The sequence below is a fragment of the Phaseolus vulgaris genome, chromosome 2 (genome assembly GCF_000499845.2).
Source record: "Phaseolus vulgaris cultivar G19833 chromosome 2, P. vulgaris v2.0, whole genome shotgun sequence".
Classification (NCBI taxonomy): Eukaryota; Viridiplantae; Streptophyta; class Magnoliopsida; order Fabales; family Fabaceae; genus Phaseolus; species Phaseolus vulgaris.
The window spans coordinates 22,871,983-22,894,437 of NC_023758.2; the positions used below are offsets into that span (position 1 = coordinate 22,871,983).

The 22,455-nt window shown below is 33.2% G+C and overlaps 2 protein-coding genes across 2 annotated transcripts; both read right to left on the reverse strand.

Annotated features, from left to right (window-relative positions):
• Positions 1 to 1,567: 1,567 nt before the first annotated feature.
• LOC137810949 (protein EARLY-RESPONSIVE TO DEHYDRATION 7, chloroplastic-like) lies at positions 1,568 to 7,052 on the reverse strand. Its single transcript, XM_068612464.1, has 5 exons — positions 6,063 to 7,052; positions 4,992 to 5,158; positions 2,954 to 3,038; positions 2,044 to 2,216; positions 1,568 to 1,934 (listed from the first exon to the last, which is right to left on the reverse strand). Exons 1-5 carry the CDS (start codon positions 6,965 to 6,967, stop codon positions 1,894 to 1,896), a joined length of 1,371 nt encoding a protein of 456 aa, XP_068468565.1. The 5' UTR covers positions 6,968 to 7,052; the 3' UTR covers positions 1,568 to 1,893.
• Positions 7,053 to 10,051: 2,999 nt separating this feature from the next.
• On the reverse strand, positions 10,052 to 21,380 carry LOC137810950 (alpha-mannosidase-like). Its single transcript, XM_068612465.1, has 29 exons — positions 21,171 to 21,380; positions 21,004 to 21,087; positions 20,737 to 20,825; positions 20,367 to 20,541; positions 20,087 to 20,206; positions 19,926 to 20,009; positions 19,753 to 19,824; positions 19,531 to 19,644; positions 19,330 to 19,430; positions 19,131 to 19,224; positions 18,818 to 18,985; positions 18,638 to 18,727; positions 18,285 to 18,350; positions 18,157 to 18,213; positions 17,751 to 17,980; positions 17,297 to 17,429; positions 17,067 to 17,126; positions 16,927 to 16,987; positions 16,196 to 16,266; positions 12,334 to 12,381; positions 12,071 to 12,190; positions 11,922 to 11,987; positions 11,670 to 11,782; positions 11,514 to 11,598; positions 11,017 to 11,127; positions 10,847 to 10,942; positions 10,719 to 10,766; positions 10,403 to 10,471; positions 10,052 to 10,249 (listed from the first exon to the last, which is right to left on the reverse strand). Exons 1-29 carry the CDS (start codon positions 21,378 to 21,380, stop codon positions 10,061 to 10,063), a joined length of 3,024 nt encoding a protein of 1,007 aa, XP_068468566.1. The 3' UTR covers positions 10,052 to 10,060.
• Between the last annotated feature and the right edge of the window lie 1,075 nt (positions 21,381 to 22,455).

Below are 22,455 nucleotides of genomic sequence, written 5' to 3' on the forward strand. Positions count from 1 at the left end.
TCTTTATAACCGGGTTTATGGCGTTATAAATTCACAGATAAATGACTTATCATGAGATAAACAGCCGACTAATGGTTAAGAGGCTATTTATGAATTTTAATGATTATCTGAAAGAGTCTATAAATAACTCTTCAAAAAGTACATTTTCATTAAACATTGGAAAAAAAGAGAAATCAACCCTACCTCAAGAATCTCAGAGCTCTCTTTATTTCCTGTAAGAACAGATATATAGAAGATAATTTTAAATGGCAATAACAGAAGTCCACTTCACTGTGATCAGAATGTCAAAATATCAATCAAATCATGGGGAGATTTATGTTCAATGAATGAAATCAAGTGGAATCCATGTCTTTTGGGCCATATATATATATATATATATATATATATATATATATATATATATATATATATATATATATATATATATATATATATATATATGCACACACTTCATTCTGCTCATTCATTCTCGGTAGAGAGAGTTAAAGAAGTTAATGGGCACCGAATTTTGAAATAAAACATCACTGTCGTGACTTAAGTTGGTGCTTACCCTCCCATGCCACCTAAAGAAAAATATTATGCTTATGTAACACCTCATCATTCCATAACCCACTACTCATTTTATTCTCTCCCCAAATTTATGTTTCAGAAGGTCACAGATGGAGATTGTTAAATATTCATAAACAATTGAAAAGTTCATAAAATATTTTGCGCTCACGTAATATAATAATGAGGATAAGGATAAATATTAAGTTAATGTTTTTCGTCATACAAGAAGTTAATCTTTCAAATTTATATCTATCACTGTATTATTTCATTTTTTTAACTCAAAGTGATATCTCAGATATTTTTTTTAATTGTTGCCAAATTCATCCACTAGGTAAAGAAATTATAATTAAAACAACCCTTTAACATTATTAAACTCTTAAATTAGCTTTAGTGTAGTAAATTCTTTTTTCATGTGAAAATCTCGAGGGGGAGGTAAACCGTTGGAAAACAATATATTTGTATTCTATTAACTAGTTAAGTTTGTATTTTTGTCATGTTGGATATGTACAGTTGTTGTCTTATATTTTAAGCCTTTAATAATAAAGAATATGAAAAACATTTATAAATTTGTAAAGAGATAACGTAACTCTTTAAAAATTAAAATCATAACTTCTCAAATCGATTATGACGAGGAAGTCTTGAAAATTCCTAATATAATAATCCATATAACTTTAAAAAGCTAAATAATAATGTAAGATTATTAAAAAGAGTACATGTAACTTTCACTGATTTTCAAACAAAATAACCTTTTTCTTTATTTTACACATAGCACATAGAAGAGTGAAAATTAAGATATTGTACATGGGTTCGTTTTCAACTTCTAATTTTCTACCATTTTTCCCCATCTAACTATCTAGAAAAGTTGCACTGAGTTTTTCAAAACTTCCAATCACCTACACACATTTAAAATTTGTCTGTACCTAAGTGGCTCAGTCCACAGTCCATAAAGAGTGAAAGTGATATGTAAATTAAATCGCACTTCCGAAGCAACTCGTGCCAACAATGAACACACTTCACGGAGACCAGAACTAAAAAGTGATTTCAATTTCCAACATTCAACACCTTACATATTGGAAGCTCTTGCTGCCCACACAATAAATACAGTTCCTATACACAGGCACATCAAGTATATATATATATATATACACACACACACATATTTGGATCCCACCATGCTCTCCCGTATCGAGATATGGTTAAAGAATATTTTTTTATCAATAAAACTAGTGGATCTCGTGACAAATCATGGTGGGTTCTCACATGGTATCTGTCTTTCTCTAAACTATAGAAAAAATGAGAGGATCCAAATCCCATTCACACAGTGAAAATAGGGAAAGGATAACATCAACAACTACCATCACGCGTTGATATTCCCCTGCCTATTCCTATAGAGAAAAAAATGGGAAATGAAAAGTCAAAGTACAAGTTTATGACAGTAGGATGGACAATCTAAATTGAAGAACTCCAGGCATAAATATTACTTGGAATTTTTACCCTTAAATTCAGAAGCTGCAGCTTTGGCACCAGCTTTGGCTAGGGTTGTAGGTTTAAGAACACTCTTAGGGTTGATAGCCTTCCTAATCTTAAAAGCAGCCCACGCAGTACCCAAAGCATGACCAGCGGCAGTAAAGCCTTCACTCGTCGCTTCAGCTGCTTTTTCTCCATACCTGCAGTATACAGATTGCCAAATTCACTTCTGAATTGTTAGAGAAGCAGAATGGCATTCCACTCGTGCTATATTTTATGCTTATATTCTGAAAGCTTGTCATGGAAAATGATATACAGTTTCCTAAAGGCAATGGTTAAGGGATCAAACTGAATATTATTTTACAGTGTAACTAACTTTTAATGTTTACTAACACCACATCCTCAACGTGATATCCAATAATAGCATTTCAGAGCACATTAGGCAAATAAATAGAATTTAGTTGACTTGCCCTAAGTGCAAATGTCAAGAAACGAACATAATATGCATTACTAATTCTAATCACTCAGAATGAAGTATTGAAAGATTTAGGATTTTCAAGATATTAAATGCTAATACTTTCAATTTAATAACTGTAACTCTCTTACTAGAATCCGCAGTTTGGATGGCATCATTGGGATATTATTATATACTAGACAAGTCAAGATCTTCTCATTCTTGGCGATTGCACACGGAATAAATTTTTAATTCACACTCCAAGTATGAGAATCTAGAACTCTTGGTATGAAGTGGGTATTTTACGGACCAGTGAAAAATTACTTGTGTGCCGTATGCTCCCATAATATCATCAGTTAATCACAGCAGTAAAAAGCAAGAGATATTGATCACTAGTTTAAGAAAGGCAAACATCATACTATCACCAGACTCACTCCCTGATGCATAGGTAAAACACTACATAATGCACATATCAAGCTTTACCTGTGATCAACAAGCTCGGTGGTCACAGTCGATGATGTTGACAACACATTCTTTCCAGTCACTTCAACAGCATCACACACTTTACCTATTTACAAGAAATTTGAAACTTAAGAGGGCATGCAAATAAGAAAATTCAAACTTTTACTGGACAGACTATTAAGTAATAACTAGATTGGTAAACGATAAAAAAAAACAACGAAATCATGGTTTGCCAATCTTAACAATTCAAATATAAGAGTGTTGGTCAATGAATGTAAATGATTATAAATTATTCATGGACCAAGATGGCAGGCCCTAACAATATTTACATGACGAATCAAGGAGATCTGATGAGAGGTAAATGACCTTGAGTTACTAAATTTGACACAAACATCAGTCTTATAGGCACCTAAACACTTGCTGAATCCACCCTAAAACTAGCTATTAAGAAAGAGCAAAATACTTAAATACTCCACCACGTATCTCACACTACTTAATGTGGGACTTAAATACCCCATAATACTCAAATCCCTATCACAGTCATATCAAACAGCATATAATCTTGCTACACTGATTCAAGAAATCTGTAAGTCTGGCAGATCAAACTTAAAAGTAAACTCACTACGTTTATGTATCTCCACACTCAGGTATTATTGAAGAGGATAACTTTATCTGAATGAAAAAGGAATGACCAATCACATGCACATGAATATCCCTTGTGAAAATACAATGCCGTCATCATCTCTATTCCCCATATCCAATTTCTAAACATGTACCCACACCAGGTCTTCGCTTAAAATGTTCTTCAATCCTACCGAACTCCAGAATCATTAAAGTGTATAGAACATAAACAACATATTAGGATAACTAATCATTATCATTAAAAAATTAATTCAGCATACAATCATAACTGGTGGTAAGGGTGAAAATGTAGATAGAAGATCTTGTGTTACAACCAGACCAAATAGATTGTAACATCCGGTGAAAATAATTGACATTTGGTTAACCATAGCAATACCTCCTAATTTATTTATTTATGACACTTATAACATGTTATGTTTGAGAGAACATTTTCTGTTTCTACTTTAGTTTTCATAAATAATAATAAAATGTCACAACATTTCACTCTAATTTTTATACAGAAAATACAAAAAGAAGCAAATATTGTTTTAACTAATTTATGCATCCGTTTTTTAAAACAAGAAACAAAGCGAAAACAAGATGATATTTCATTAATTATTTTGGAAAAAGAAAACAAATGAAAACCGAAAATGTTCTATCAAACCAAACATATTCTTATATGTTGTGAACATTGAAACAAGGAATGAAACAAACTAATTAAGCAAGGTGTTAGAACACACTAAACACACTCACAAGAATAGAGAAGAAAAGGCAAAGAGAAGGAGTATGAATACTGAATCTGAAATTTTATATTTCACACACATCTATCACAATACATCATTACTATTTATAGAACTATTATAAGTAGTTAGTTAATGGCCCATTAACTACCTAGCATACAGCACTAACTGAATTATCTACAACACAAGGCAATTCCAACCAACTCTAATATAAGCACAAAATCCGCATGTTTATTGAAAGATGGGCAATATTTTTAATTCTTGATTTACAATTTTGATCACCAAAAATAATATTAAACTATCATAAATTCACTTTGAATAATTGAGCTGATATTTTTCTTAGATTTTGGATTTAGGACCAAACTTAACCACACACACAAATTGACAAAAGTCTAAATTCTAGTAATTATCTTGTGCTCAATTTTCAAGTGAAAACACCCCCATCGTGTTGACAATACGGTCTAATATCATCCATGTGAATGATACGAAATCGCACAGGTTTATTCATGAGTCACAAAATTCAAAGTCGTCTGAAAGTCATGTTACAAACAACTGCCTAAACAATTGTGAAAGTCGAATCACAAATCAATGGGTTATCTAATACTTCCTGTCATTTTATTTGAAAGATATTTAATATTTAGCTATTTGTTAAAACAAGGAACTCAAGCATTTCGGTAGTAATAATATAGCTGACATACTGAATCCATCCAACGATGCAAGTATAACTTCCCCAGGTAGAAAGCTGAAAAATTTCTTTCCAGCTTTTGAGTTTACCACTGAACCGGTGAAAAATCCAGACACTTTCACGACCCCAGAGAGGAAACCATTTGCTACTTTCTCTGTCATTTTAGTAACTCTCTTAACCCTGAAGAGACGCATATCAAACCAAAGGTCCAAATTGTCAATTAAATAATCACTTCAACTGATAAAACAAAAAAGATACTAACTATAACAACATAAAAAGCAGCTGACTCTATCTCCCTCGTTTAATAAACATTGGTTATAGACATGACATGGAAATATACTGGCAGATCCAGATTTTAGGTCAATTATTGTTTACAATTTTTAATAACACGCATTGACAATCTAACAAGTTTGTTGATTTTCATAATAAGTAGTTTAAAATTCATACCATGATTTCTAATTAGTTGAATCTTGAAAAAAATTGCAAAAGAAATGCATCAAAATTAAACTCATCGCATATTACCAAACCAAATTATTTTGGGTACAGACGTATTACAATACTATTTGAAGCTTAATTACAAAACCAAGTACTTAAAATAAGAATTCATTAACCATAGGTAAAATTAAAATTTAATTGTAATACATTAAAAATGTAAAGGTTTTTTTACATCCCACTATAGATTGTCATATACTCATTTGAAAAATCTTACTCTTTGTAACAATTATTTAAAAGTTATATCGAAAGTGAATTCTAATTATTTAACCAATAGTATAAAGGATTTTCATGTTGCTTACAATTACAAACTATTTTTAGCACAATTTCTTACAAACCATAATGATAATTTCTGATTAATTGATGACTTATAATTTTATAATCTAACAATGTATATAAATTAAACTCCTAGTTGTATAACAAATCAATCCTAATGATACATTTAATCAAATTCCGAAAATTCAAAGGTAAATTACCAATTTTTAACAAGATTAACGCAAAAAATCTTTGACACACAACTACCATGTAGATTTAGGGATAGATATCACGATGACATTAACAATAACAAGATTATGTATGACTAATAGCCCACCTCTTAATCCGCTTCAAGGTCTGAGGACTAACCTCAGCATTCGAACCAGGAGTGATTCTCTTTTTCATAACCTCATTCCCCCATTTCAACCTATCCACTGTCACTTCCCCACACCACAAAATCCCTTTAACCACATGTCCAGACCCTGCAGCGATCATCCTCGCAGAAGTTCCACTATAATCCTCCACATTGGGCGCCAAAGTAGTCCAATACGCAGCGCACCGCTCCTCCATCATCTCCTTCTTCTTCCCCGATTTCAAATCCTTCGGCGAAACCTCCTTCGCCACGCTCCCATCCAGAGCCTCCCCTTTCTTCTTCGCCTTCTCCGAAACCCTCTGCACGGAGAAGCAGCTGCAGCTCTCCAAAACCGAGTCAAGCTCCTTCAGAAGCCTCTCCTGCCCCTTCGACGCGATCGTTAACCCGTAGCTGAGCACATCCTCTTCCTCCTCCCCAGGATCGGAGCCCTTGGGGACGCGGAACGAGAAGAAATAGTGCGAATCGTCGACTTTCACGGCGGTCTCGTCCTTCGCCAGCGGCCATTGAATCTCGTCCGCGACGCGCGCGTACACGGCGACTGCGTTGTCTCCCTGCCGGAGGCGGATGACGGAAAAGTCACCGCACGCAAGCTCGACGCTGTAGTCCTTGTCGACGAGGTTGAGGATCGCTCCGGGGATGCGGAGGAGGATCTCCTCGATGGCCTCAGGCGGCGCGGAGGGGGAGTCAGCAGCTGACGCATCCTCGGAAAAGAGGTTCTGAACGAGGTCGTTGTAATCAATGGAGGGGTAGAGTGTGGCTTGCGAAGAGGATGAGCGATTGACATCGAGGAGAGGCGAGGGAGCATCGGGATTAGAGTCGTTTACTTGAGGATAAAGGGAATTTCTTTGCTTAGGGTTTTGAGAAGCCATTGAAGCAGAGTGAGCTTGTTGCAGTAATGGAGCGTTGAGTTTTTCAGAACGCGAGAGGGAAATGGTGTGCCAATGAAGAAAAGACGCGTGTGTCAATGGGACAGACTATAACTTCCGCGTCAAGATTCCCGCGCGAATACCCGTAAGAAAGTAATATTAAATTAACTGCTCTCTTAGTTCAAAATTAATCTTTGGAAAATAATTCATAAGACAATTTTTACAGCAATCAAAATATTACTTTATTTTTTAAAAGTATTAATAAAATTCATTCAAACAAATATCTAGTCGTATATCATGTTTAATAAGTACAATAAGAATATTACGATAAAAAAATCGTTTGTTTATATATTTAAATGAAAAATTTAAAATATACTTTTAGTCTTTTAAATTTATAATAAGTTTACTTTTTTTAAATTAAAAATAATTTCGTTCCTCCTGTTGAAATGCTGTCAAAAATGAATATTTATAAAAAAAACTTATACGATGATATTTTATATATTTAAATACATTTTTGGTACTTTTGTTCAATTTATGATTTGGTCTTTTATTCAAAAATAGAGATATTTGCTTTTCCTATTTTTTAGAGTTCGCAATCTTGAATCAATCCTTATTTTTTATATATTTATTTAGGACATTTTAATTAATTTATTATTTTTTCTGGTACCTAAATGAATATATCAGGTTTATGTTTGACTGAACAAATAAGAATATAGAGTAGATTTTGTAATTTAAACCTATTTGATAATAAGAACGCAAAATCTATAATAAAAATGGATAGAAAGAAAAACTGACTTTTTTTATGGGATTAGAAAGATTAAAAAAATCAATTTAAAACTCAGGAGACAATTAAACAACTTAATTTTAAATCTAAAAACCTTAAAAATTATTATTATTTATTTGTAATCTAAGAAGATAACCTTGAAAATTATATTTTTTTAAATATTCATAGGAATATTTTGTCATGAAAAACTAAAATCCTTTAAGATCTAGAACATATAATGTATTCCTCTTCCAACAAAATTTATTAATACATTTAAATTAAATTATATAAATAATATGTTAATAACATTAATATTTGTCTTTAAGTTAATTTTTCTTACATATATTCGTTATGTATAATTATTTTTAAAATATTTTTAAAATATTATTTAATATTTTTTAAGTTAAATATATAGTACATTTGTATTAAATGTATGTCTTTTCTATCAATTTATATTTTAAAAATATATCATTAAATAAAAAATATATTATAATATTTGATACTTTTAGGTAATAATAATAATAACAATACGTAGTAATAATGATATTTGTAAGGAAATAATGTTTTCACAACTCTTAAAATTTTAGAATTGTATATAGTCTTAGAATTTTAGAATTGTATATAGTTTTTAATATGATAAGTTTATATATAAATATATATAATAAAAAATAAATTTGTAATTAAATAATTTTCTAATAAATAATGGTTCTTAAATTATTTTTTTTTAGGCGATAAACAAGATATAGTTCAAAAGTGTTTCGTTAAATATTTATATTTTTTACAAGTCTATCAAATTATAAAATATCTATATCAAAGTAGAAGACAAAACTATCAAATGAATTGAAGCAAAAGCTAAAAAATTAGAAACTACAGGATTTAAACTTTAATACGTATGAAAATTTGTTGGAGAAAATAATTATGATGAGCATATTATTGTGGGTGTTGATATGTTAACATTATATATAATAAATATGCACTAAAAAACAAATAAATTAATATTTTAATTATATTTAATTTATTTTTAATGTAAAATATTATTATATTATTATAATGGTTTTTCAATGGTATATATCTTATCAATAAAAAAAACTATTATTATGGATAATGATTAAACTTTGATGCATGTGGAAAGTTGGAAAATTAATGATGAAGATTTTTAAAAATTGAGAATATAATTTTAGCTTTTAAAAATTGAGAATATATTTAATTTTAGCTTTATAAAATTATGATTTCAAAGAGACCATCTATAACTTTTCCGTTGAAACATCATTCATCACATCAAATTAGAACCAACGTTGAACCATTGTTCCAAGACAAAAAAGAAAAGTAGAAGCAATGTATAATTAGAATTGATGTTTAGTTGGATCCGGCGGAAATAATAGTGTTTGATTTTAACTTGAATTAAAATCAATTGAAGTTGAAAAAAAAAAGGTGATTCATTATATACGTCCGAACTCAATAACAAAACTTTATTAACTCTATTAAAAGCAAATGGAGAAAACAAATCATACACAAGTAGACCGTTTGTTTTGAACGTGAGGAAAAAAAAGTTCCTTGTTGTGTTTGTTTGGGCAATGCAAGTTGGTTGTAGTAATCGAGTAAGGTGGGAAAAAAATTTAAATTGTAAAATTTAATTTATAATTATTTAAATTTATTTAAAGGGATTTAATTTATATTTTTGAATTTTAAATCTTAATAGTGGAAAAAAATTTAAATTTGTAAAATTTAATCCATAATTATTCAAATTTATATTATTTTGAGTCCATTTAAATGGATTTATCTCAAATTCATATTCATATTTTTGGATTTTAAATTAAACCCAGTTAACTAGATTTGGATTGGATAATTTTTTTATTTTTAAAATGCAAAAATTAAGGTGTGTCTCAATTGTTTCAAATTATAAAATGGCAAGTCGAGTCAGACCCAAGTAAGGTAGTATTGGATCAAACTTAAGTTGAGTCGAGTAGGTTCTGACACAAATTGAGTCGAGTCAGTCCAGGATAAGGTAAAGTCAATTCATCCTGGAACTAAATTAAGTCGAGTTAACTCAGACTTAGGTTAAGTCTAGTCGACCCATGCCCAGGTCAAGTTAATGCGACTTGGACACACATTGCGTTAAGTTGGCCCAGACTCAGATTGAGTTTAGTCAGAGTAAGTCCGGACTCGTATTATTTTGTTTGAATTATTTGTGTAAGGCGATGCGATTCATATTAAAAGGTAGTTTAATTTTCATAATTAATTTTCTCACACGATTCTACCATAAAATACGGAAGATTGCAATGAGCAGAGAAACATGTTTTATGATAAAATTTTCATTTTGAGCGGTTTGATTTTTAGAATTCCAGTAGGAAAGTGCGAATTTCCATTGGACCAAGCTCAACTAGAAGACTGATTTGGCTGACAGGGCCACCCCTAACTGCTTTTGATTCTTGTCCCTTGTCCCCTTCAACCTTCCATGTTTTCTTCTTCATTTTTGACCTCTCTTGATTAGCTGATAAACTAACCTCAGTCAACTGCTTTATCTGCATTATAAACCACCAAGCAGCAATTATTCCACACATCACAGTAGCTTCAAAAAATATCTAAACAATGATTTTCTAAAGAAGTTTTGAGCTTCACATGCAAAAACTTTATCAAAATGGAAATGTATATTTATTTAGTGTAGCCTTATGTACCGTTTTTGTGATAAACAGTTTCTTCAATTCAACTTTGGTTAAAGTTGAAAGCTGAACATCTTCACCAGACTAATCACATTCAAAACAAGAAATTGATGAATAGATTTCACATACTATGAATAATGATATATAGATATTTGCACAATATATACCGGCTAATTGATATTATCCATTTATTATTATAATTATTATTTTTACTTATACTTCTTTCTTATCACATTGGTGTTCATGCATTATTTTCTTAAGAGGAGAGTATGTACAAAACAAAATGTGAAGAGGATAATGATATTTGTAATTGATTAAATTATTATTATACCTCATATAGATGTGCCAAACGGAGAAGCACCATTCTATTATCCAGCTCCTGCAAAACTACCTAAGTTAGAGAGAAAGAATGACAGAGTAGAGTCAAGTGTGCTCGAGCAAGTAGTTCTGCTAGTGTACCTCGAGAGTTATCAGAGCTACATTAGGAGGTAAGCTGTAATTAGGGTCAATGAGAGTTCCTTTGGTCACATGAGAGGCCTTCCAATTTCCCATTTTCTGATCAATAAATATTTTCAGAATATGTAATATGTGGATAATTAATCCATGAAGCAGCTACCATTAAGTCATACCTCTTGTGAAAACGCCAATAATAATGGTGAATAAATTTCCTGGCCAGTTGTCCGGCGCCACCGTGAACCAGCTGTAAGGTTGTGGATGGCCACATGATAATTTCCTCTTACCTAATTCAAAGAACAAGATATTACAAGGGGATATAATTTGATAGACACTATATGTGGAGAGCATTGTAAGTTTGATTATGGCTTCCCTAGAATTAGATATCATTTTCCCTTCAACTAGGAGATATAGTTTTTTATCCAACAAGCACTCAAAAACACAAGTTCTTGTACTGGAAATTGAAGCACAAGCCCCTTTTTGGACTATACAAGATGTCAGATTCTAAAGTTTAAAAAATGATTTATATTTATTTTCACTCAATTTTTCTGCAGTTTTGATCAGCATGCATACATGTATATGCAGAAAACGGGAGCATAAAACTAAGTTTTCATTCAATCAATTATTTAACATGCGCTTGAACATAAACTAATTTGAAGCATTGGTGTCATACTCTTAGTCCTTGACATTTATTATTTTGGCACACTTGTTCATTAAGACCTTCGCCTACTCCTCTGCCATCATCAGACTGCATTCTCCTGGAGTAGTAAAAATCAGCAATTAGTACTTTGTATACAATGTAAAAATATCACGTAGTGTAGTTTTGTACCTATGAAGCATAAGTTCCACCTGACCATCTTTTATACTGCCTCCTCCAGTGGCCCGATCAACTAAGATTGATAATTCAGATTTATTATCCTTAATATAAATTCCAAGATTGAGCTGAATGGGAGAAAAATAAGTTAGAAAAGTAGAAGTTAATTGTTCTTCTTTGCTTCAATTGGATATTGGATATTGGATATTGGTTATTAGCAACAGAAACTGAAACTCTCGAAGAAATTAATTGATCCAAGAAGTTTACTGGATAGTAGTTGCCTGCTACTGGCTCTGTAACTTTAAGGGGCCAATCTTCCCTATAATCTCGTACCTGCATAATTTTTATTTAAGTCACTTCTTCATTTTTTTTTATCTCTGGAATACTGCAATATAAGAAAATTTGAAGAGACTTACCCGTTTCAAAAAATCTCTTCCATTAGAATCAGTATAAAACTCTTTGTTTGTCAGCATATTGGTTGTCAATTGTGTGATTACGTCTTTCCCAACGCCAAACCCCATAGGAATTGGACCAATCTTCAAAAGTGTCAGAACATCTTTATGTTATATTTCTTTTTACAACTTCACAACCAATAGTCCAATTAACAGCCTCGGTACTTATTTAGTAGGTACAACTTCAAAATAAGTTATCTGTCACAAGGCTAGATGATGCGACTTACAGTGTATTCAATCTCAGCATGCTCTTTGTCTTTGTAAACCCTAGTAATCTACACGAAACAAACAATAAACCAGTAAGTTACTCGTGCATTAAACAAAACGATGTTGGTAATTAAAGAGAGTACCCATTATAAAGGGGTGAGTTTTAGCTTAAAAATTTCCTCCACTACAATGTTCTTTATGTGCCTATTTTTGAATTTCAAACTCCTGTTATTCTAATCTATGTAATGCAAAGTGATAACGGTTGATTTTGGCTTAATCCCAAGTCCCACATCGGTGGGTTCATTGTTTGGGAAGGAGGTTTGAGGGTTATAAATTAAACTCTTCTCCTTCACTGTTATATATCTCAATTTGTAATATCTTCTCTCATAATAATAAAAGTGTGAGTTGTTTTTGCTGTGCTCGGATATTAGGCTAAACAGGCCGAACTCCGTTAACAATTTTCGGGTGTGTTTTTTTCCTCTTTATCTCTTTTATTATTTCGCTTTATTTATTCAATATTATTTGTCGGGTAGCTCTGTTAGGGTTTTGTTTTAGTGGGAAAATTACCCGTTTTTCCCAACAAGTGGTATCAGAGCCGGTGTCCACTTTGAAATTGGCGGTGGAAATATTTGATGACAATGGACATTTTGGCATGTGGCAAGGAGAGGTCTTGGACTCTCTTTTTCAGCAGGGTCTTGATATTGTTATTGAAGGAGAGAAACCAAAAGAGGTAGAGGAGAAAGACTGGAGTATCATCAACCGGTTAGCATGCGGAACTATTCGATCCTGCCTGTCCAGAGAGCAGAAGTACGCTGTAAAAAACGAGACTTCTGCACACAAACTGTGGAAGGCATTGGAGGACAAGTTTCTGAAGAAGAGTGGTAAGAACAAGCTCCTGATGAAGAAAAGGTTGTTCCGATTTGACTACCAACAAGGTACTACTATGAATGCACACATCACTATGTTTAATCAATTAGTATCAGACCTGTTGAATTTAGATGTGAAGTTTGAGGATGAGGATTTGGCTTTGATGTTGTTATCATCTCTTCCTGATGAATTTGAACATTTGGAGACTACGCTCCTTCACGGGAAGGAGAATGTGTCGTTAGATGCTGTTTGTTCTGCTTTATATAGTCATGAATTGAGAAAGCAAGATAAGATGAAAACCAAATCAACGATATCAGAAGAAGCATTGGTGGCAAGAGGTCGTCAGCAAAGCCAAACAAAGGAGAGAAGAGGGATGTCTAAGTCTAAAGGTCGAGCTGTTGCCAAAGATGAGTGTGCTTTCTGTCATGAGAAAGGACACTGGAAGAAAGACTGTCCAAAACTGCAGAAGAAAGAGAAGGTTCCGCAAGATGCAAATGTTGCAGAATGCAAAACTGATGTGGAATCAGATATCTCTTTAATTGTCTCGCTTTCAACATCATCGTATCCAGATGAGTGGATATTGGATTCAGGTTGTACTTATCATATGTGTCCCATTCGGGATTGGTTCTTTGAATTTCAAGAACTCGATGGCGGAGTTGTTTACATGGGTAATGATAATCCATGTAAGACAGTCGGGATAGGTTCAATCAAGCTGCGGAATCATGATGGATCTACCAGAATTTTGCGGGATGTATGGTACGTGCCAAAGTTGAAGAAGAATCTCATCTCATTGGGGGCTTTAGAATCTAAAGGCCTAGTCGTGACGATGCGAGATGGAATTCTTAAAGCAACTTCAGGAGCACTGGTGATGTTGAAAGGCGTGATGAAGAACAATTTGTATTACTATCAAGGTAGTACAGTGGTGGGGACAGTAGCGGCAGCAACTTCTAGCTCTAAGAAGGATGCTGAGGCAGCGAAGTTGTGGCATATGAGGTTGGGACATGCTGGAGAGAAATCCTTGCAAATTCTTACCAAGCAGGGATTGTTGAAAGGTACGAAGGCTTGCAAACTTGAATTTTGTGAGCATTGTGTTCTGGGAAAACAACGAAGAGTGAAGTTTGACACTGCAATTCACAATACCAAAGGTATTCTGGATTATGTGCATTCAGATGTGTGGGGACCTGCCAAGACTCCGTCAATCGGAGGTAGGCATTATTTTGTCACTTTTGTGGATGATTTTTCCAAGAGAGTTTGGGTGTTTACTATGAAGAACAAAAATGATGTGCTTGAAATTTTCCTTAAGTGGAAAGATGAAGTTGAAAACCAGACAGGAAGGAAGATTAAGGTTCTCCGAACAGACAATGGAGGAGAATACAAGAGTGATCCGTTCCTGAAGGTATGCCAAGATTGTGGCATAGTTCGGCACTTCACTGTTAGAAAAACACCACAGCAGAATGGGGTGTCAGAGCGTATGAACAAGATACTTGTGGAGAAAGTTCGTTGTATGTTGTCTAATGCTGAGTTAGGCAGAGAGTTTTGGGCTGAGGCTGTGACATACGCTCAACATCTCGTCAATCGTTTGCCATCATTTGCTATAGATGGCAAAACCCCGTTAGAGGTATGGTCTGGAAAACCTGCAACTGATTATGATTCTTTGCATGTTTTTGGTTCTATTGCACATTATCATGTGATTGAATCAAAGTTGGATCCACGGGCAAAGAAAGCTCTTTTCATGGGTTTTAGTCCTGGAGTGAAGGGATACCGTTTATGGTGTCTAGAGGCAAAGAAGACGATTATCAGCAGAGATGTTACCTTTGATGAATCTGCCATGTTAAAGAAGGTAAATCCAGAAGGAGCTGATAGTACTCCACAACAGGTGGAGTGTGTTCGGAAGCAGGTGGAGTTTGAGCAGACAGTGGTGATCCCAACACGAGATACTACAAGTGACTCTCCTATGGCAAAAGAAGAGTCAGATGAGGAAGAGGTTCCTACCCAAGAATCTCAGCAACAATCAGCGCCAATTGCAGTTAGAAGACAGAGACGAGATATTCAGAAGCCTGCTCGTTTCATGGATATGGTTGCCTATGCACTTCCAGTTGTTGATGACATTCCATCCACTTACCCAGAAGCCATTCTGAGTTCAGAGAGTGGTAATTGGGCGGGTGCGATGGGAGAGGAGATGCAGTCTTTGAAGAAGAACAAGACGTGGAAGTTGGCACAATTACCAAAAGGTAAGAAGGCAATTGGGTGCAAATGGGTATTTGCAAAGAAAGAAGAATTTTCTAATAAAGAAGATGTTCGCTACAAGGCAAGGTGGTTACAAGGGCCAAGTTTGAACATTGTTTAGACTTGGTTAATATTTTGCACATTTGAAGTTGGCGTCCGGAGGCGCAAATTTGAAGCACCGTAAAGTTTGTTTTTGTTATGTTTTGAGAAGATATGTTTTAGGTGGGACTTGAAATTAAGCCAAGGTGGAGATTTGTTGATTTTGGCTTAATCCCAAGTCCCACATCGGTGGGTTCATTGTTTGGGAAGGAGGTTTGAGGGTTATAAATTAAACTCTCCTCCTTCACTGTTAGATATCCCAATTTGTAATATCTTCTCTCATAATAATAAAAGTGAGTTGTTTTTGCTGTGCTCGGAGATTAGGCTAAACAGGCCGAACTCCGTTAACAATTTTTGGATGTGTTTTTTTCCTCTTTATCTCTTTTATTATTTTGCTTTATTTATTCAATATTATTTGTCGGGTAGCTCTGTTAGGATTTTGTTTTAGTGGAAAAATTACCCGTTTTTTCCAACAATAACTACAAATTAAAATGATCATCGAGCGAGATCCTAGACAGCGTTACATGCCTTCCTGCAACTCTTGCAAGAATCCAATTCTTTTTCAATACCGAACTCAAGAAATAGGTTTTAAGTTCACCTCCACTAAACTCAGGAATAAAAAACACTCATGATACTGTGTCACGAAATCCGTACATATATAGCAACTAAGAATCTATCAGTTTCACTAACCTGGTAAATCCAAGAACTAAAATTCTGATGAACCTCATCTACTAATGGTCCGCGGATTATCTTGATGGGCACTTGTATTGCATCAAATAAATCAAAATGCATCTGTGGAGACACAATATTTTGCTAGGAAGTACGTCCGTTCTTTCAGATTGTAATTGTGTCGGACCGATTCCGACACTAACATTTTCACGACACTAGTTTGACACTCTTTGCTAGTTAGGTGTTTAATTAAAACATTGTTTTCTTGTCAATTAGACAGTTGAACCTATACTTTAACGAGTCAAATACTTCAGTTTACATCTCAAATCAACATACGGATAACCACACTATAATTTTCAAGATAATATTTTTCTACCACTTAAAAAAGTCAACTTGTGGAAAACTTGTAAACACAGCAAGTTGGTGTCAAAATTTCAGTATAACTTCATTAAAAATAATTATTTTATCTTCTTATTCGGTAATTCTTTTCTGACGAAACCAAGTGTTTATACTGAGAAAAAATGTCTGTAATATTTTTGTCATCATAAAAAAATGTGAATAGACATATAAAGAAGGTAAAAAAAAAAAAAGGAAATATTTATCAATGAACCAAGATCTAGGTGAATTTAATACCATACTCAACTCAAAAGTTAAAACATCAAGACCCAATGCATATAATTTTATAGGGAAATTTAAAAACTACCATAACTAAAACATTTAAATATTTGAGTTAACCAGTTGGAGGTAGAAACTTACTGATTTTGAAACAATATGTGCAGGGGAATCGGGCTGAAAAATATATGCGCCAGAAAGCTGGAGGAATAACAAAGTTGATATTGTAGCATACTCTCTACTACAACAAGTGTTGTGCTTAAAATACAAAATCATATACCAGACATACACTTACCGAAGAACTATACCAGAGATAGCTTTGCTGAATTGGTACATCTACCTGAAAAAGTATTTGAAAATAAATGAAAATTCTTTGGTAAAAATCTGCACCCTTTAAAATATATCTCGATGATGTTAATTAACTGAATGTACGAAGAGACACACATTCAGATAATTAACACTATTTGGATCACTAATCTTCTGGGTGAATGGGGTTTCAAAATTACTTACTCCAGTTCTGGAATTATGCATGCGTATGAGTTGTCCAGACTTTGCAGAAAAGGACAATTTCAAATTTCCAGGTCCTACTTCAATGATGTCGTTTCTCTGACTGGTGGTGTGGTGTGAAAGAAATCCATTTCGGCTTTCAACTAATTAAATTGAAACACAAGTAAAGCATATGAAATATGAAAGTGCTGAAGTTTAATAAATGAGAGATGGTAATTGGTACCATGATATTAAACCTCTAGCGTGTTTCTATGACCATTTGCAAACTTGGTTTTACATAATCTTGATATAAAAATTGTATTCAATCAAAATTAAAGTAATTTTTTTGGAAACTTTGGAGAAAAGATGAAAAGAAAAATAGAAAATTACGACTGTGGTAATCAAGTGTGTATTCAGTTAGCATTCTAAGCATGATATTAGAATTTGAAGTTAGAGAACGAGGGGAAAAGGGGAAAACTTAACAATACCTCTCATTGCTATTTTAGAAATGAAATACGTACTCCATCCAAGTGGGGGTACCGAAGCCTGAAACACAAGCCAGTACTTGGGGGCTTGTTTTGGTGACACCCCAAGATAGGCTTTGACGTAGATTTCTCTCAAATTTGCTGTAACATTATCCACTTCTATGTACTGTGTTTGAACATTATTTCCCAATGAATCTTTGACAACAAGATTAGCATCATTAACCTAACGCAAACGATAAACCCTTCAGATATAAGTTGGATGAATTACAGAAAATTTAACGAAACGATTAAGAAAAGCATTAATGCTAAACTTGGAAGAAAGTCCAATTAGTTATGACGTAAAATTTCACTTGACTTATTTTATGATGCCACAAAGCAAGCAAATAAATAGATACTCACTGGAATTCTGACAATCTCTGTACGATTCCATCCAAGTGTGTTATACACCACTAATACCTAGCAGCAATCATTAGTACGTGATTAGTAAAAAATTAACCAAAAGTTCTAAACAAAATTTGGTAACATACCAAACTATTCGCTTGTGGAATACTGTCTTCTGTTGCTGGACAGTAACTGATGTTGAGTAATTGACACTGTCAAATCAAACAATATGAAAAAAAAACAGGTAAAAAAATTATAAGGATTAAGAGAACAAAGATTAAAATTCATAATCAACAAGGACAAGGCTTTTACAGAAGATGCAAAATGGAAAGAACTTTTCTAAAATTAAATCAGTAGCTCCCACAGTGCCAAAACCTAGTTTAACATGTTAATATGATTTTGTAGATTACGTGAACCACGGTATTTGAATCCAATGTTTAAAGCATTCTAGTAGGAATAGAGACATGAAGGAATGTTAAGTTTATTTGGTAAATATTACCTGGGAAAATGCCGATGTAGGTGTTGTGCATTGACCCCCTAATTTCGTTCTAGTAAGACAATACAAAGAGGAACTAACAACATCCTCAACCTACAAGAAATCATTGATTTTATAACATTTTACTGACATAAAAATACCAAAATGGGACACCAAATACATTAGAGAGTTGAATCTCCTGACCCTTGAGGCTCCAATCGCAAGTCGTTTTGCATAGTCATCAGTTGTATGTTGCTTGGCAGTGCCAGAGACAGCATCATGATGCTGTGCAATGCCCAGAGCATCTCCAAGGTCTAAAGTGTGGCTTGTAGTGGATTTCTTTCCGGCAAAAAATTCAAGTTGGCGTGCTGCCTATATATAAATATTAGCATTTAGCAAGGTTTAAGGTTTGCTTAGAATTGTTGAAGAGAAGCAAACAAGATATTTATTCAATCCACCCTATTTCATTTGATCAGAAAATATAATAAACAAAATGTGAAGCAAATGTTAATTATACCAAATAGTATCCACTGAGGATCCTAACATATCGCTTAAAGGCTGGGCGACTGGTGTAAAAGCCTGTCCAATAAGCATGAGGTTCATCTGCATACCTATGATAAAAATCATCATCAATCATCAACAATCAATCTTTTGTTTGTGCATAAACATATATCAGAGTATAAGCTACTTCATTAACAAAACAAGTTGATCCATACGGGTAGTAATCATCAATTTTCAGTGGCCATTGTTGATTTGCAGCATTTTTTGCATCCGTGTAAATGGATGGGGTAGAATATAAAGCATTCACTCTGCCATCCTGACAACATCAAACACACAGAAACGTGTATTTATGTCCTAGTCATGATACAAAACAATGAACAGAAGGGGATTGTTTAGTATCCTTCACAAACACAAACCTTGTTAACATGGTGAATTAGTTTATCCATTTGCCTGAACCAATTCTCTGCATATTGGTACTGGAAATCATCGCCCATTGTCCACATGATATGGTTCGTCCTTGTCACATTTGCCTATTATTGATGCAATCAAATTAAAACCATGCAATCTTTTTCTTTTATTTTATTTCTAAAAAAACTACAGAGTGTAATTCCAAAAGATACTGTAGTGAAATAGCCTACTTGTGTAATAGCAGCAGCGACGAAGTCCTGGACTCGCTGATCGACATTGTAATCAAATAGAAGGGGGTCATCCTGCAGTCAATTGTAACATACAGTAAGCAATGTGCTTTAACCAAATAAATATGCAGCACAACATTTGCAATGTTCAGGTTTTAGTAGTAAAATGTAAGAACCTGTACGGGAACAAGGTTATCATTGACTTCAAAATGAAATCCTCTCGGTGGACCGTAATGAACAGGAAAAGTGTTGGCAAAAATCTGTTGAAGATGCAAAAGGTATATTAAAAAGTTGAAGTAATTTTGTTAATAAAAGAAGATACATGACACAACCGAACCTGGGATGAAGAGCCAAATGTCTTGGAGCCACGCCACACAACTTCAAGAGTTTTATCAACTTTGCGTTTATCTCTGTCCTGATAATCGATCCTAGCGAAGTGCACAGAGTCAAAACCAAGCTGCAGGGATAGAAAGCATATCAATCATTTGGTGTTATTTGTTAACCACAATTATTATGATATCAATTCACAAAAAGAAAATTATGAATTGACAGTACTTGGCATTGATCAGTATAATTATTTTGGCGAAAATAAAGTGACAGAAAGTGAAGAGGGGAACCTCAGCACCAAGCAAGTAAGCTTGAACAGCAGAGTGTCCAAAGGGATCAATCTGCCACCCTGCACGAGGAACCTTATTGAATTGGTTTTTGATGAAGCGGTGACCCAGAGTGGTTTGATCAATCATGTCTACGTAGTGAGTAGCTGCTTCATCATGCATGCACCAACCACCATTTCTACACCACAGTAACACATCACACTCACTCACCTCAACTTAATATATGCAATTGAATGACTCAGATAGATTTATATTCTCCTCAGTTCCTCACAGTTACGTGTTCTTAGTTGATACAACTTTTTACACAAACAGATAGATAAACAAATAGAGGTAACACATCATATCTTTCACACATAACACACAATCAACGTACACAAATTCTAGCTGGCCAGCATTCACAAGCTTTGTCACCTGCGCTTGTATTTGTGGAGTTTGTTCCACCCACCATCTACTGAAAAATGCCTGCCATTAACATGGAATTCAGATTATTCTTTCAATTCAATAAGAAAAGAGTTCCATCTAATAGATTGTGATTTTGGCATAATTTTTACAAGGTTATGTAATTATGTCATTAAAAAGTAACAAAATCTCCAAAAACTGAACTGAAACATTATAGTAGACACCAACTCCAATAGTTTACCATTTCAGCAAATACAAACTTTCTGTTTTGGTCACGCTGCAGAGACATAACCACCGAATCCAGCACATTCTCCACACATGCCCCCTGAAAACAATTAACCATAAAAAACATAGGCACACATAGTTTCAACAAAAAATAATGCATATAATTAATTATGTGACTCTAACCTGAATATTATTGTTGGACCCAACATAGTATTGATCAACGGTCTTGAGCCAGCCAACATCGTCATGGGAATGAGCAACGAGATGAACATTCAGTTTGCCTGGCACAATGCTTGCTCCAGTATTGTATTTGACACAAACTACGGAGCCACATAAACAAAGCAGGAGAAAAACAAAGAAACACTCTGAAACTATAGTCATTCTCTCTGACATTTTCCACTCCTAAATGGACCTGGTTTGTGTTTAGGAGTGGAGAAGGTTTCAATTGAAGTGCATGAACTTTCAGTCTTCAGACTTCAATGATACAAACAGCAAAAATGAGTCTACATGCATATTTATTGAGGAACAATAGCACAATTTATTTTACAAAACTAAGTTTTTTTTTTTTTACAAAACATTAATCAAAAACAAAATATTATGTTAAAATATCATTCAATACATAAGAGTTTTGAACAAATTATTTTCAATTCTAAAGGGTAGAAATAGTCACTCAAATTGGCAATTACATGGGAAAAAAAATTTAGAATGTTTTTCAACAAACTTAGTTAAATTGTACCTACTTTATAAAGTTGAGTATTTTTCAATTTAATGTCTATTAAAGTTTATTTAAGATTATTTTTTCTAACTGCCCGGCCCTTTAATATTTTGGTGTAAATATGATGAAATGACATTATTTTGAATAAAATAAGAATAAGTTGACTAAGAAGATAGAAAAGAAATATAAATAAGAATCACTTTACCTCCTTAATAATAAAAAAATCAAATGAAAGAATATTTGAGTAAAACAAAAGAAATTAAATATTTAATAGAATACTATTTTTTAATATCAATTAAAAATATTTAAATCACTACAATAAAATCATTAAATAGAAACTAATTTTAGAGACCAAAATAATTAGTTACTATTTAACTAGATTAGAGACTATTTTATTAACTAAAATTTTTTTAGTATCTAAACTGGTTTCTATTATTAATAATAAAAATTATAAAATAGTTTCTAAATTTGTATCTAACCATTAGCTAGCCAAGTTTTAGCTTCTTAGTACTTTATATACTAAATTAGTCTTTATTAGTCTTTTAGAGACTAATTTATAATTTAAAATATTAGTAGCTAAAATCTTGATAACTAATTTAGATACCAATTTGGAAACCATTTTAGACATAATAATTTGTTAGGTTCTAGAATAGGATATAATTTACACTACAAGAAAATCATGAAATAGAAACCAATTTTAAAAGCAAAAAATAATTAGTTGTTATAGTGACTAAATTAGAGATCATCTTAAAT

Bases quoted from the DNA above. Each gene is read 5' to 3' on its own strand.
- LOC137810949 (XM_068612464.1), bottom strand. From the start codon at position 6,967: ATGGCTTCTCAAAACCCTAAGCAAAGAAATTCCCTTTATCCTCAAGTA. The intron at 3,039-4,991 runs GTATGTCAGCTA...TCTTGTAAATAG, and splicing joins TGCATCGTTGGATGGATTCA to GTAAAGTGTGTGATGCTGTT. The intron at 2,217-2,953 runs GTAAAGCTTGAT...TGTATACTGCAG, and splicing joins ACCGAGCTTGTTGATCACAG to GTATGGAGAAAAAGCAGCTG.
- LOC137810950 (XM_068612465.1), bottom strand. From the start codon at position 21,380: ATGTCAGAGAGAATGACTATAGTTTCAGAGTGTTTCTTTGTTTTTCTC. The intron at 20,542-20,736 runs GTACGTTGATTG...ACTGTGGTGTAG, and splicing joins GCTGGCCAGCTAGAATTTGT to AAATGGTGGTTGGTGCATGC. The intron at 10,250-10,402 runs GTACATAAGGCT...TTTATAATGCAG, and splicing joins AACTGTTTATCACAAAAACG to ATAAAGCAGTTGACTGAGGT.